This window comes from Notechis scutatus, chromosome 2 (genome assembly GCF_049901735.1).
Source record: "Notechis scutatus isolate UNSWTSFEM ecotype Mainland chromosome 2, rNotScu1.2, whole genome shotgun sequence".
Taxonomy (NCBI): domain Eukaryota; kingdom Metazoa; phylum Chordata; class Lepidosauria; order Squamata; family Elapidae; genus Notechis; species Notechis scutatus.
This window is the reverse complement of record NC_142010.1, coordinates 267,552,288-267,568,271: the sequence shown is the minus strand read 5'-3', so window position 1 is coordinate 267,568,271 and position 15,984 is coordinate 267,552,288. Positions and strand designations below refer to the sequence as shown.

The 15,984-nt window shown below is 54.1% G+C and overlaps 1 protein-coding gene across 1 annotated transcript; it reads right to left on the bottom strand.

Moving 5' to 3' along the window:
* Positions 1 to 9: 9 nt before the first annotated feature.
* On the bottom strand, positions 10 to 15,554 carry LOC148132636 (PHD finger protein 24-like; the record flags this gene model as incomplete). Its single annotated transcript, XM_087954241.1, is given in 4 exon segments — positions 10 to 30; positions 4,215 to 4,400; positions 4,403 to 4,628; positions 15,373 to 15,554. Coding segments are annotated over 3 exon segments (414 nt in total), but the record flags the coding sequence as incomplete, so codon positions are not given.
* Between the last annotated feature and the right edge of the window lie 430 nt (positions 15,555 to 15,984).

Sequence of the window (15,984 nt, the reverse complement as noted above, 5' to 3'; positions counted from 1 at the left end):
CGCACTGCACACCATCTCATCGTTGGTCACCTGCAGGGGGAAGGCGGGCTGGGAAAGATCCGAGAGGAGCCCTCCGGTCCTGAGACCCCAGCCCCAGTGGGCGAGCCCCTCGTGGGCATCTGGCACAGCCGAGCCCCTGGCCTTCGGATCAGGCAATGCCCAGAGGGAGCAAGGAGAGGAAGAGAGCTAGAAGGGGCCTTGGAGCCCTGGTGGCGCAGTGGTTAGAATGCAGGACTGCAGGTGAACTCACTGCTCACTCCAGGAGTTCGATCCTGACCAGCTCCAGGTTGACTCAGCCTTCCGTCCTTCCAAGGTGGGTCAAATGAGGACCCAGATGGTTGGGGGCCAGAGGCTGACTCTTAGAGAGGCCCTGTGGAGCAGTGTATAAGTGGAAGTGCTCTTGCTATTTCTAGTCCAAGCAAGAGATCTTCTACCATTCTGGACCAACGGCTCTCCGGCCTCTTCTTGAAAACCTCCAGTGTTGGAGGGAAGCCGTTCCACTGGCTAATTGTTCTGTCAGGAAATTCCTCCTTATTTCCAGGTTGAATCTCTCCTTGTTCAGTTTCCAACTGTTCCTCCTTGTCCTGCCTTTGGGGGCTTTGGAGAAGAGCTTGACTGCCTCTTCTCTGGGGCAGCCCCTCAAACACTGGAAGGCTGCTATCGTGTCTCCCCTCGTCCTTCTTTTTATTAAACTAGGCCAGAGGTCTCCAAACTTGGCAGCTGTAAGACTTGTGGACTTCAACTCCCAGAATTCTCCAGTGGGAGAATTCTGGGAGTTGAAGTCCACAAGTCTTAAAGTGGCCAAGTTTGGGGACCCCTGAACTAGACACCCCAATTCCTGCATCCCTTCTTCCTATTCTTTAGCTTCCAGTCCCCTCATCCTCTTGGTTGCTCTTCTCTGCACTTTCTCAGGTGACTCACAACTCTTCCTTCTCAGAGCCGGCCCAAAGGATGAAGAGGAGGAGGAGGAGGAGGGGAGGAGGAGGCCTCGCCCAGGCAGAGGGGCAACTGGGCTGCAGGAAGAGCTCAGGATCCCTTCCCGGACAGGAAGTGGATGGGTCCCCCAGTGGCCCTGGAGAATATGACCGCTCAAGCCAGGGGCCGCTAAATTTGCTCCGCAAAGGACAGGTATTAACGATGAGCACCAGACAGCGGTGTTTCCAGCCTCTTCTGGAGAGAAGCCACGTTCTTGGACCAGCAGCTCCAGGATCCCAACTGGGGCATGAGGGTGACCTCTGTCCTGGGAGAACAAAGCAGCTGGAAGTGGTTTGGATTCTCCCAAGCATTTCTCCTCGGTTCTACTGCTTGTCCTTCCAACCACATGTGATTCCTTTTCTTCTCGTGGCATCACCCCCAAAATAGACCCTTCTCGTTTATCTTTTTCGTGGCCTTTTTCAGAAAATTCCCCTACCTTGCAAACCCCCCCCCCAAAACCCCCATTCTTTCCTGTGTTAACTAATACACAGTAGTCCGTTTTCCTCCAGCTGTTTGGCGATGGAGAACTGCACCAAAATGGGAGAAATGGCTTATTTTTTTCTATTAAAACACCATTTGGTTTGTGTTTGGTTCAGAAAGACTAATTTAAGCAGGTTCACATTCAGAAACGGACAGTTTCCTGGTCATTCTTCTCTCCCTCCCAAAAGCACTTGAGATTCTGAGGGTGGCAGTGAAGAAAAAAAAGATATTTGTTTTTGCTGTGGTAATATTTTTGATTGTTTTAGAATTTTAACCCACCCAGAATCACTTGGTCGATTTGGGCAGCTACAGAAATGGAAGGAAGAAGCAAAAGAGGATGGCCAGCCGTGAACGGGGTCTTTTTAGGGCAGGCCTTTCCAACGTTGCGCCTTCCAGATGTGTGAGACAATGAACCCTGAGAGCAGCACATCAGGACTGGGTCGTTGGGGAGTGCTGGTTCTTGCGGGGGAGGGGGGGCAAACGTCCTTTGTTTAGCATCTTCCCCTGGGGAGGCGGTTTATTTGCCTCCTCCTGGGCTTCACCTATTCCAGACGTGACTGAATTTTCTATGAGGCTCCTGGAGAGGCTGTTTGTTCTCCCCGGCCTCCGATACGGACGGGCAGAGAAAGTTTGCTTTCAAGACTGCAAGATAATTGTGTGACACACACACACACACACACACACACACACACACACACTGGCAGAACCGTTCAGTCTAAGAGGGGGTGGGGGGATGGGTAATTTTTGCTGTGGAAAGAAATCCAGCTATTCTATTCTCTTTTCTTTTCTTTTCTTTTCTTTTCTTTTCTTTTCTCTTTCCTCTTTTCTATTCTATTCTATTCTATTCTATTCTATTCTATTCTATTCTATTCTATTCTATTGTCTATTTCTATCCTCTATATTCTGAATCCTATTCTGTTCTATTCTTTCCTCTTCTATTCTATTTTCTGTTCTATTCTATTCTATTCTATTCTATTCTATTCTATTCTATTCTAGTCTAGTCTAGTCTAGTCTAGTCTAGTCTAGTCTAGTCTATTTCTATCCTCTATCTCTTCTGAATCCTATTCTGTTCTATTCTTTCCTCTTCTATTCTATTTTCTGTTCTGTTCTATTTATTCTAATCTATTCTATTCTATTCTCTTGCTCTGTTCTGTTCTATTTTCTATTCTATTCTATTCTATTCTATTCTATTCTATTCTATTCTATTCTATTCTATTCTATTCTATTCTATTCTATTCTATTCTATTCTATTCTATTCCTTTTCTATTCCTTTTCTATATTCTATTCTGTTCTGTTCTCTTCTATATTCTGTTCTGTTCCGTTCCGTTCTTATTCTATTCCATATTTTATTCTTCTCTTCTCTTCTTCTCTTCATTTCACCCTTCCAGCCACTGCCGCATCCCCACGATCACCCCCATTCGGACGCTTGGCAACACACTCACGGCAGTGCCAGGGTCCTGGGGGTCACATGACCCCCTTTTGTGGCCTTCCGAGGAGCAGAGTGAATGGGGAGACCAGGCTTGTCTCACAAACGTCTCAACAACTGCGGAGATTCACTTCAGGAAGGCCAGAGCAAGGAAGGTCATAAAACCGGGGTGTTGGGGGGTGGAATTCATCTCGCTTGGAAATGTGGGGCTCCTTGACTAAGGCTCCACTGGTCCTAAGCCGAAGACACGCCCCCCTCACATATAAGGGATGCAGGCCGGCAGCATCTCTGCATGGGTGCATCGCTGCGGGGACTGCGAAGTGACTTTGAAGCCCTGAAGGACAATGATGGGAACGGCAACCAGGTTCCGGGCTGCGTTACCCGAAGGGGGAAATCACACGCCTGGGATCCCCTCGCAAAGAGAAAGGAAGATGCACGCTGGATGCACATTAGCGGCCAGGCCACGGCTCGGTCGGTGCTCTTGGGTTCCGGGTGCTGCGCCTTAAGGGAGAGACGACCGAACTGGGGGAGGGGCTGAAAGGGGCACCAAGGAAACAAGGGAGGGGCTGGCGCAGGCCGCCCCCTCCCCTCTTTGGGAAGCTGCCCAGTCTGGGGGGAGGAGAGGGTCTGGCCCAGGGCTGCCCCGCAGAGGCCTTCCCTTGCCCGAAATGTAAGAAGACCCAGGCCAAGCGAAGAAGGGGGGGTCTCCTGCCCGCAGCTCTGTCCAGCTCTGGGAATCGTTGCTGGTTCTTATAGGGATGGCAGCCAATGGGGGTCATCGGGGGTGTCTTCGATTGACTTAGATTAACAGAGTTGGAAGGGACCTTGCGGGTCATCTAGTCCAACCCCCCGCCCAAGCAGGAGACCCTACACCGTTTCTGACAGATGGGCAGTCCAATCTCTTCTTGAAGGCCTGCAGGGATGAAGCTCCCACAACTTCCGAGGTCAAATCTCTCTCTCTCTCTCTCTGTGTGTGTCTGAAAATCCAGTCTCGGGTGGGTTGACTAGGATCTGGCTCTCAGGGACCCTGAAAACTCCCAGGGTTGTTCACTTACGCTCCCCGTTAACAGAGACCCAGACTTGGAAGGGACCTTGGAGGTCATCTAGTCCAACCCCCGCCCAAGCAGGAGACCCATTACCTGTCTTTGCTGGCTGACCCCCCCTCCCTTGTGGGAAACGGGTTCCTAAGGACACCTGGGCAGAAGGGGGCGGGGCCTGGCACCAGCAGGTGCAGGACGGCCCCGCCCACTTGATTTGGTCGCTCCTCCGATCGTGGGTCGGTCCCAGGAACCGCTGCCCCCTGCCCCCCTGGAAAGGTTGGTGGGGAGCTCACCTGCTCGCGCTGCTCCAGGCTGATCTCCAGCCGCTCATCCTCCTCCTGGCGCGGCGGCCGGACGGGGCGGACCAGGGCCGGGGGCACGAAGCGGCCAGGCCGCTCCAGGTCTTCGGGTTCCACGCCGCGCCCGTCCCGCAGCCTCGCCCAGGCGGCGCTCCGAGTCCCGCCGCCCCCGGGCCGGGAGGCTCCCCCGGCGCCGCCTTCTCCTCTTCCTCCTCCTCCTCCTCCTCCTCGCGGAGCTCCCGCACGGCGTGCTCTTCCAGGGTCCCGCGGCGGCTGGCGGCGCCCTCGGCCGGGCGCTTGGCGGCGGGCCGTTCCCGGAGCCCGTCCTTGAAGGCCGAGACGGCCAGGCTGACCTTCTGCACCTGCTCCACCGTCTGCCGCCGGGACATCAGCACCCCATGGCTGCCCCTGCCGAGACACACGCGGCGCGGCCGGTCAGCGCAGCCAGCGGCTCCGGCGCCCTTGGACTCGCCGGCCGGGCCCCACCGCAGCCCTCCCGCCGCCGCCGCTCTCCGCCGTCCCGCCTCCCCCCGCTAGGACAGTACGAGTCCCGCGGAGCTCTTCCCGGGCAGCCTCGTCCTTCCCTCCCGGAGAGCAGCGCCTGGCGCGCCCTTTGGGGAGGAGGAGGAGGAGGGGCACCTGCCGCAGCCCCCCCAGCTGGCACTGAACTTCAGCGGACGCCCAAAGACGATTGGGGGCTCTGCAGGACCAGGGGCTGCGTCGGTCCTCAGACGGGGACGCTCCAGCTGGGTTGGGCTACCACCGGCACGGGGAACCCAGAGACCACGAGAGGAGGATGCTGGCAGGAGCGTTCCTCTTGCCTCTGGGTTCCCCCTTGCGTGGAGCAGAAGCTTCTTCAGGAAGCCTGGGGGGGATTCCCCCTCCACTTCCGGCAGTTGCCTTATTCCCACCCACCGCAGACCCCAAGAACAGGGGAGGTCCCTGGGGAGAGCAGCAGGACCAAAGGGGCAGAGAAGCTGTTGGGTCGTCCCTTCCCTGGGCCCTTCCTCCCCCAGCAAGGCAGCCGCCCTGTTCCCAACACCTCCTCAGTCCTGCTCATTTGCGCCTCCTTGGGAGGGAAAACATCCCTTTTCCAAGACAAGAACCAGCGAAAGACCAGAGTTGGAAGGGACCTTGGAGGTCTTCTAGTCTAACCCCCTGCTCTATGCAATTTCAGACAGGTGGCTGTCCAGTCAATTTTTGAAAACCTCCCAGGATGGATCACCCACGACTTTTGGAGGCAAGCCTTTCCATTGATTAATTACCAGAATACCAGAGTTGGAAGGGACCTTGGAGGTCATCTAGTCCAACCCCCTGCTCAGGCGGGAGACCCTGGACCGTGCCAGACAAGTGGCTCTCCAGTCTCTTCTTGAAAGTCTCCAGGGATGGATCCCCCACAATCTCTGGAGGGAAGCCGTCCCACTGATTCAATTAAGAGAATAACAGAGTGGGAAAGGGACCTTGGAGGTCATTTAGACCAACCCCCTACTCAAGCAGGGGACCCTAGACCATGCCAGAAAAGTGGCTGTCCCACCCCTTTTTAAAAACCTCCAGGGACGGAGCATCCACAACTTCTGGAGCTGTTTGGAAGATACGCAAGTGGATACACATAAAAGGCCGAATAGAAAAACCATTTTTTCCCCCAACTTCTTGAAATGAAAAGAGGGAAGATGGCAGACGAGCCAGGCCTGGTTCAGGAGATCTCAGAAAATCTGAGTGAAGAAAGAATATTGCACTCTGAATCTTTGCTGCTCTTCGGGGAAGAAAGACAATATGGGAAGAGGCGGGAAAAGGCAGGGCTTGGCTCACGCTTCTCCAGCCAGGAAGCCTTTGAGCGGGAAAGGGTACCAAGAGCAGGACCGAAGCCTGACAGAAATACGACCAAGGACGTTTCTTTAGTTTTAACTCCGTTTAGAGCTTCACAACCAGGAGAAAATGCAGCCTGGTGAAGGAACCAGCTGACTCCTGGACCTGCCTTTGCCTCTGATCTTTGAGAAGGTCCTGGGCAAACGTCGAAATGCCGGATGATTCAAGAAAAGCAACCGTCACTTTATCTCCAAAAGGAGGATCTGCAGACCAGTCAGTCTGAAGTCAACGTCTTAAGAAGATTCCTGCACAGATCATGAAATGGTTATTCCAAAGTATCTTTAAAACGATACAGTGATTACTAAAAATTGGCATGGATTTGTCAGGAATGAGTTTATTTCACAACTTTTTATTGTTTCGCGGTTTTTATTGCTTTATTTATTGTTATTCTCATTACTGTGAGCCACCCAGAATTACTGAAGATGGCCATACAGATCTTTTAAATCAATCAATCACCAATCAATGAAGTCAATCACTCTTCTCTCACTTTTTTAATTAGGAGATTCCCTAACACAATGCTGTAAATTGGAGTCTTAGGGAACACGATCCAAATACTTGAACCAACCAAAAACTCTACCTCGTAATTAGTGCTGCTAATTGGGAACACTTAAATGTAGGTGGATGGTACGACATTAAATAGATACGTAGCTGGTTTAAAAACAAACAAACTTCAAGAGTACTTAATAATAGCTAATCCTTCAATTGGAGAGCCATATCAAGCAGAGTCGCCCTGACCGACTCATCCTGGCCAACTTCCTGAAGTCAACTTGCTACGAGGACAACTCATTGCAAGACAATTTTACATGGGATAATTCAAGAGAGGGACAAGTGAATTGCAGCTCACTCCAGACTCAAGAACTTCTACCTTGAGAAGGTTCAAACATAAAGCAAGACAAGGCCCACTGCAACCCACATGTCTTTTTCTTCAGTTGTCCCCTGTTGAATTGCCCTGCGATGAATTATCCTCGCAGTGAGTCAGCTGGGGCAAATTGTCCTAGACCAGCCCCCCCCAAACTTGGCATCTGTAAGGCTTGGGGACTTCAACTCCCAGAATTCTCCAGCCAGCCTTAAAGTTGCCAAGTTTGGAGACCTCTGCCCTAGACCTTATCAAGAGGACCAATCCTGAGGACCAACCCTGGTCTTCCACTCTTCAACATCGTAACTTGGAAGGGATGTGACAGAAGCCTGCGTGGCAGGAATAAAATTCAGAAAGATCTGGAGGAGGCACAGAAAAGAGCTGAAAATAAGCCAATGAAATGGAACAGCAGCAAAGGAACAAGTCAAGGGCAGAGGTCCAGGATGAGGAAAAGGTGACTTGGAATTAATATAGGCCAACTGCCAGGAATGGCAAAAAAGGCAGAGGCCAGGCTAGGTTGTCCCAAGGGAAGGACAGCCTCTAAATCTTGGGAATCCATTTCTTGCTCTTCTCTTCTTTCCAGAGTAGACATCATGGCTGAAGATGGATCCAGAAAAACAAAGGTGGGTCCAGAGAAGAAGAACATCAAGGATGATCAAGGGGCTTTCTAGAAGCCAAGTCTTATGAAGACAGCGAGAGAAAGAAATGGAGAATGTGTAGCCCAGGAAAAAGAAGATCAAGAGATGCAGAACAAACACTCTTCAAAAATTTCAGGGAACCAAATGGAGAGTGGTGAACTTGAATAGAAGGAAGAAGATATTCCAGCTGAACACGTCCTCTCTTCTCCCAAAGACACGAAGCCCAAATAGATAGAATGCTGCCTCTCTTTTCAGCATCCCCACACAGCAGCTGCTCTGGATGTCCTTCCTCTCCTGAATCCGGTCATCAGGCTGCCCTTATGCCACAACAAAGAAGTCCATCATCCTGCCGGTCTCTTCCCTCTTCCGTCCCTCAGTCCCTGCTCTGTAACAGGAAACTCCACTGGCAGGGAACATTTTGGGAAGACCAGGAAAGAAGGTGAAGGAAATAAGCATGCTCAGGATTGAAACCGCAGGGGTTGCATTTGGCTGAAGTCCCATGCTGAAAAACTGGAGGAAGCTAAATATATATATATATTCAGATTTGGTTTCAGCAGGTGTGGTCCTCCAGAGGACATCTGGAATACTGCATCCAGTTTTGGTCACCGCTTTATAAAAAAGATGTTGAGACTTGAAAAAAAGGGCAGAGAAAGGCAGCTAAGATGATTAAAGGCCTGGAGACTAAAATCTATGAAGAACAATTGCAGGAACTGGGTTTGGCTAGTCTAGAGAAAAGGACTAAGGGAGACACGATAGCATCTTCCAATACTTGAGGGGCTCCTACGAAGAAGAGGGGGATCAAGCTATTCTCCAAAACACCAGAAGGCAGGAGAAGAAGCAACGGATGGAAACTAATCAAGTATAGAAGCAACCTGGAACTAAGGAGAAACTTCCTAACAGTGAGCACAATTGACCAGCGGAACTCCTTGCCATCAGAAGTTGTGGGTGCTCCATCCCTGGAGGCTTTTAGGAAGAGTCTGGACAGCCTCCTGTCTCAAATGGGAGGGGGTCTCCTGCTTGAGCAGGGGGGTGGAGTAGAAGACCTCCAAGGTCCCACCCAACTCTGGGATTCTGTATTCTGATGGTACCCTGAAGATTGACGAGTTAAAAAATTATAATAATAAACCATACTTACTTGGTTTCCATGACGAGAAGTGTAAAATCAAGATTATCTCCTTCCCCAACCATAGTCTGAGGTTGCCTTAGTTGGCAAAAATAGAAGTGGAGGCAATTTTATGCCAACCAAAGCGTATCAATGTGACCCAGTTGCATAGTTTACGGAGAAATTGGCCAGATCCCTGCTTTGTGTATTCTTCAGCACAAAGAATGAGTCTGTAGCCAACACAATGTCCTACAGTATTTCATAGCTGATAGCAAATAGATGGTTTCTCTCCTGCCATCTGTCACATGGATTCATTGTATATGCTCAGCTCTGGTCTTGAAAGTCGAGAGGGAAATTATAGGGCTGCTCGGAGAGTCATCAACCTGAAGACGCTCTAGGATGGGGGCCTCCAACGTTGGCGAGTTTAAGACCCACAGACTTCAACTCCCAGAATCCCACAGCCAGAATGGCTGGCTGGGAAATTCTGGGAGTTGAATTCCACAAGATTTAAAATTGCCAAGGTTAGACATACCTAGGAGAAGAGCGGTTTTAGTCTATCGTAAGCAAAAATCCTTAATCTGGAAAACCTTTTCCAGGTAGCAAATTGTATTTAAAAAGGCATAAGCTTATGTCAGCAGCAGCTCACAAAAGATTATGCACTTTAATATGATTTGTTAGACTCAGTCTGTCCTCTCCCCTGCCCCCCCCCCCCCATCAACCTGGAATGTCTTTTGCAGTGGTGCCAATTGTTCCAGACATCCCCCTTCAAGGGGCGTGAAAGAGCCAGGCCTGTGAGCATCTCCACGGAAAGACATTTACAAGAAGGTGAAGATTTAAGGTTTCCGGAGGTTTTTCCCACCTATCCCAGGAGAGAGTGTCAAAAATTTAGCCCAAGGCACCTTTCTCCAGCCTGGCACCTCTAGATTACAACTCTCACAGCCGCAGCCAAGATGCCCAAAATGAAGTGATAAAAACATGACAGTTTCAAGATTCATGGGAATAATTGGCCAGGATCAAAGTCCAGACAGAGCAAAAGAACTGACGAATACAATCCAGCCACAGTCTGGCTGGATGTTGATCCCGATTCTCTGTCCTTTGATTTTTCTCTTTTCCTGGTGAGGAGGAGATAACAGAATCACAGAGCTGGAAGGGACCCTGGAGGTCCTCTAGTCAACCCCCCCCTGCTCAGGCAGGAGACCCTGTACCATGTCTCTCTTCTTAAAAGCCTCCAGGGATGGAGCCCCCTTAACCTCCGGAGAGAAGCCCTTCCACTGGTTAATGGCTGGTATTTTTACTGTGCAAGCATTTACCGCACCTGCTGTTGCAGGTAAGCGCACCCTGGTCACAACCCTGCTTGATCCCCTGCACTTCTGATCCAATCCACGCCAGCCTTTTCCCCCCAGGCACTCAGGCCTTTACCCGATTCCCCCCCCCCCACGTTTCTGTGGATACACACCCTCCATGCTGCTTCCCCTGCCCATCTCATTAGTCATTTAATCTGGGGAGGCTCCGCTCATTTGCAGTCACACCAAGAACTTACACAAGCTGCTCCTTCAGGCCCCTCCCTCATTTGGCATTCTCCAGCCCCCCCCCCCTCCGCTTTGCTAACTGCACTGCATCTGGGTGCAATTGGCTCACTTTCTGGTTGCCAGGGAAACCCAGAATCCCACCTCTACGATTTGGCAGGTGAGCTCCATGAAGTGCTTCTATCTGCTGAAAACAGCCCTTCCCCTGATGGTTGACAATGGGCCTCCCTGGACTTGACATGGCCAGCTGATCCGTGCTGGCTGTCCTCCTGCCGATCGATCGGCCAAGGGGTCCCTTGTCTTGGCTCACAAGGGCCAGTCCCCCAGGGCACAATATTCTGGCAGCTGAGGGTGGGGTTCGAAGGAAATGAACGCCGTCCTCCCAAGTTAAACCCATTCAGAAGGTTCAGAATCCAGAAAGCTCTCCCTGCAAGCCAAGTGGGCCTTGACCTGGGGCACCCACTGGATGCCTGGGCTGCCACGAGAACCGGGCTCACAGGGGAAGGGGGGAGTTGGCTTCCCCTCCACCTGCCGAGAGAGAGAGAGCAGTTGTGTGCCGTGATGTTCAGTGGAGGGGTTGGTTTTTTGTTTTTTTTTGATGGCTGCAATCCCAGGGGAGCCACTACAGGTGACTCATTTGGTGAACAAGAATCAAACCTAGCTTGCAGATGTCATGCGGGTGCTGAACATGCCAAGATGTAGAAGTTGGAGAGCGTGAAATGGACACCTGGCTTTGAATTCTGCAACCCCCTAAAAGCTGAATTAATGAGTCCCAACGTTGTCGTTCTGGAAACCGGAGTGCTGACAGAAAGGCTGCCATGGCTGCTTCCCTTCCCTCCGCCAGAGGAGATGCCACTGCCCAGAAGCCACAGCCACGACTGGGAGTCTTTGGGTGGGACAGAAATGGGCACAAAGCAGGAAGACCCAAGTTCCAGCAGGTGTTGCCTGAGGGTGCAGCCTCCCCTGCCAGGAGACCCTCCTCCCTCCTTCAGAGCTGAGCTCAGTCCAGAGACCATCCTGAGGGGCCCCGAGGAACCTCCCAGCTGGGCGGTTTTCTTCCAGTGATGATGATGTTACCCAGTTGGGTCATGAAACATCTGCAAGAAAACCACCCAGCTCAGAGAGTCCCAAGGACCCCACAATCCTTCTTCTTCTTCTTCTTCTTCTTCTTCTTCTTCTTCTTCTTCTTCTTCTTCTTCTTCTTCTTCTTCTTCTTCTTCTTCTTCTTCTTCTTCTTCTTCTTCTTCTTCTTCTTCTTCTTCTTCTTCTTCCTCCTCCTCCTCCTCCTCCTCCTCCTCCTCCTCCTCCTCCTCCTCCTCCTCCTCCTCCTCCTCCTCCTCCTCCTCCTCCTCCTCCAGAAAGCCACCAAGTTCAAAGAGCACCAAGGACCCCTCATTTCAACCCTGAGCTACCAACCTTTTCCTTCACTAGAGGCCGTCCTGGTCCCAGCTTCCCGGGGCAGAAGTAAATCTTTGGAGCCAATCCTGCTGCCAAGGGTCTGCCTCTTATCCCCCTGCCTCTTCCTGCCCACCCTGGGCTGGGCCCTACATCCCGACTGCCTAGACAGGGTGTCGCTCCTGGCATCTCTGGTTAAAAGACGGCTTGAATGCTGGTTGCCATTGCTATGCCAACCTCCCAAGAGATCCGCCTGGTAATAGGATTTCAACAACAGCGAGACGACCCGCCTGATCAGATTAACCCGAAGCTGTGCTGGAAGCTGTGCCAGTTGCCCTGAACTCCATTCATAAAAGGCATCGATGGGCCAAAAGGGGGTCAGGCAAGGGGGGTCCTGAAGGAGGCTTGTGCCAGCAGGTGCCCACAGCAGCAGCAGCAGCCATGCCCCAGACCCTCAGCAGTGGTGGGGCCCCACCCGCTCCACTCAAAGAGGCAAAAGTGCGCCTGCTCTACCTTTCCACCCACTTATGGTCTCGGCACCTGGATGGTGATGGGTGGGGGGAAGTGGAGAGAAGGGGGCTCAGGAGAGAGAGGGGGGCATGCTGCTTTCTGCAAGGAGGTGGCCCACAAATGGAAGAAGAGAGGAGAAAGAGAGAGAGAAGAGAGAGAGAGAGAGAGGAGAGAAGGAGAAAGAAAGAAAGAAGAGACAGAGGAGAGAGAGAGAGAGAGAAGAGAGAGAAGAAGAGAGAGAGGAGAGAAGGAGAAAGAAAGAGAGAAAGAAAGAGAGAAAGAAGAGACAGAGGAGAGAGAGAGAAGAGAGAGAGAAGAGAGAGGAGAGAAGGAGAAAGAAAGAGAGAAAGAAGAGAGAGAGGAGAGAGAGAGGAGAGAGAGAGAGAGAGAGGAGAGAGAAGGAGAAAGAAGAAAGAGAGAAAGAAGAGACAGAGGAGAGAGAGAGGAGAGAGAGAGAGAGAGAGAGAGAGAAGAGAGAAGGGAGAAAGAAAGAAAGAAGAGAAGAGACAGAGGAGAGAGAGAGGAGAGAGAGAAGAGAGAGAGAGAGAGAGGAGAGAAGGAGAAAGAAAGAGAGAAAGAAAGAGAGAAAGAAGAGAGGAGAGAGAGAGAGAGAGAGAGAGAAGAGAGAGGAGAGAAGGAGAAAGAAAGAGAGAAAGAAGAGAGAGAGGAGAGAGAGAGGAGAGAGAAGAGAGAGGAGAGGGAGAAAGAGAGAGAGAGAAGAAGAGACAGAGGAGAGAGAGAGAGAGAGAGAGAGAGAGAGAGAGAGAGAGGAGAGAAGGAGAAAGAAAGAGAGAAAAGAAGAGAGAGAGGAGAGAGAGAGAGAGAGAGAGAATGAGTCATACAACTCTGTGTATTTTCATGGACGTATAAGGAATTTCTTCCAGCTCCAATTCAAGGGCTGTGCTGGCCCCGGGTTTCACCTGCCTTGCCCCAGTGGACTGGCCTGCCCCACTTGTTCCAATGGGAGGAGGGGGTGATCCCGTCTGCTAAAGGATTCTGGCTGAGGGGGTCCAGGAGAAGAAGAGCCTTTCCTGCAGGGCCCCCCCCCCCCCCAGAGATTCCCCTCCTGGAGGTGACCTCTGACCCGATTCTCCTGGCCTTCTGGAAGGGCTCGGAAACTTGGCTCTGCCGCGCGTCTGGGGCCCCTGCAGGGCCCTGCTATGTTGGGGGTGGCCGATCCGGTAGAGGAGACCACCACCCCCAGGCCGCCCATCCTCTTGGTTGGAATGTTTCCTATTTCGCTCTCCTAATTTTAATCACTTGCATTATATCCTTTTAAAAACTTTTAATTACACTGTAAGCCACCCAGAGTCACCATATCGCTGAGATGGGCAGCATAAGTCATTCAATAAAACAAACAAATAAATCACTGCCGTGCCCTAAAAATGTCAGGGGGGAATCTAGAAAAGGACCCAAAGGGCTCTTCTGGATGCCCCCAGGAGGGCCTCCTGACTCACCTCTGCACAGACGGAGGGGTTCTGGTTCCTGTGAGCGCCAGCTGAGGGCGGAAGAGATGCCACAGCCGCTGAGATCAGCCAAAGGGCAGAGCCAATGCAGCTGGCCTGGGTGAGTGTGGCAGCCTCCCTACTTGCCTTCTGGCTTCGCAAAGCTGCCCAGCACAGAGTGTGAGCCACCAAAAGTGGAGGGTGTGTGTGTGTGTGTGTGTCAGGTGATGGGAGCCCTTGTGTGTCTGTGCTGGTTTGCATGCGACGCCTGGGTGGGTTTTTTTAGCTGCCCAGAGCGGCCTGGCAAACACACCAGTAAAATCCCAGGGATGCCAACCGTTGCCTGCCACGATACCCTCCCCCCCCTCTTACCAAAGATGCCAGATGCCTTCTTACACACACACACACACACACACACACACACACACACACGGTTCTCCACGGAGCCGTTTCCGAAGGTGTTGGGAACAGAAGCCCGGAACCACAATGACTCACAACCTGGGAGCCCCCCTCCCCTCTCTGCCCCCCTCCCCGCCCCCATCGGATAGCGGGACTCCACAGAGCCCCCATATCCGAACCAAAAGGCTTTCGAACACTTCCGGAGGGCAGTCGACCCAAACGGCGCCTTTCAGTGACCAGGAAGGGCAAAACCTTCCCCCACCCCCAAGTCCAGGGCCCCCAAAGCCTCTTTGCACCTGTCCCCCCCTCCTCTGGTCCTCCTCTGGGGTGACCCAGCCTTTTCCACCCGGAGGACGAATCTCAGCGCAGGTGAGTCCCTCCGTGGCCTAAGGACACCTTTTGCCAGACAGGGGCGGGCTCTTCCGTGGCAGGGAGCCCGTGCGCCATTTTCCAAGGAATTCTGGTGGTGCCCAGCGGAGGAGAAAAAAAAAATCCGCCTCCTGTTTCGGAGGCATCCAGTTGTGTAGATCCAACCCGGAATGGGCTGGGCCTTTGAACCCACAGCGCGGCTCCTGCTCCGGGTTTTTTGCATCGGAAAGGCGGCTGCTGTTGCTGCGTCCCCACGACCACCCATCTTGGCTTGTGCCCCTCCCGCAGCCCCCGAGCGCTTCGAAAGAGGGCCTGGAATTGACCCTGCAGCCCTCGCCCCCTCCCCCGCCCCCCAATCTGCTGCTCCTGAAGACGGCGGGGGAGGGGAGGGGGCACACCCAGCCCTTCGCCCGCCCCTCCCTCTCTCGCCCCGCACGGCTGGACCCCGCCTCGGCTTCTGGGGCTCAGGTAGCCCCCCCCTCCCCCCATCTCAGAGCATTGCCGGGGTCGCGGGATGCGGAGCTGCGCTGGAGCCGGTGGCAGCGATGCGCCAGCCAGTCCCGCTGCGGGGCACAATCGCTCGGCTCTCGGATCGCCCGCGACGCTTCCAGGGGCCGCCGCCACCGCCTTCCAGGAGGCCCGGAGGGCCCCCTCGACCTGATCATTTTGGGGGTGCGCCGGGGGGCGGCGGCCGTTGGACTCGACCCGCGGGCCAGGGGATACGGGACGACCCGCGGCTTTCCGGGCAGCGAGGGCGTCTCCTCTGCTGGGGGGGAGGGAGCTGTCCAGCGGCTCCTGCCGTTCCTGCTTTCCAGCCCCTCCTCGATTGCACCCCGGAAGGCGCCCCTCTGCACGCACGGCAGGGGCGGGGGGCGGTTTTCCTGGGCCTGGGTTGGATCCCCCTGGCTGCCCCTCGCCCGGGAGCGCCTTCCCCCCACCCCGCCCTAGACAGCCCTCCCGACCAGTCCTCCCCACCACTGCCCCGTAGCCCCGGTGGCCGGAAACCCGCATCTGGCCGCAGCCCAGCCCAGCCCCGCAGCGCTCACCTGAGGCGCTCCGGCCGCGCTGGCTGCTCTCCTAGCGAGCTGCCCGTCTCCAGCCCATGCCGCCACCAGGAAAGGCCCCGAAGCTGCGCTGCCCGGGATCCAGGCGGGCTGCCGCAGGGGGGAGGGCAGGCGTGGCTGGCTGGACCCTGCCCGGAGCGCGAGGCTGGCACGAGGAGGAGGAAGAGGAGGAGGAGGAGCCGCCGTCCCTGCGCCCCTCGCCCGCCCGGCTCCGCGCCGCCCGGCGGCTTTTAACAACGCCGCAGCCCCGGGAAGCGCCCGCGAAGAAGCCCCGCCCCGCCCTTACTCAGGCGCCGCGCCCGCTGCGCCCCCCGGCAGGGCGATCCCCAAATGGCCGGCCGGAGCCCGAGCGCCGCTTCTGGCCTGGGCTGGTCCTCTGTAGCGGGGCGTTCCGAGGGCCAGAGCCGGTTGGGCGAGGGAAGCGGAGGGGGAGCTGGGCAGGGTCCGCTCTCGCCCGGCTGGCCCACCGAGTCTTAAAGGGGGGGAAGCAGCGCCAAGCCAGCTCCTTCCTGCCTTGCAGCCCTCGTAATAGCATCGACCGGAGTTGGGCGGGGGTCTCTCCGCCTGGCTAAGTGGGTCTGAACGGAGATGGTG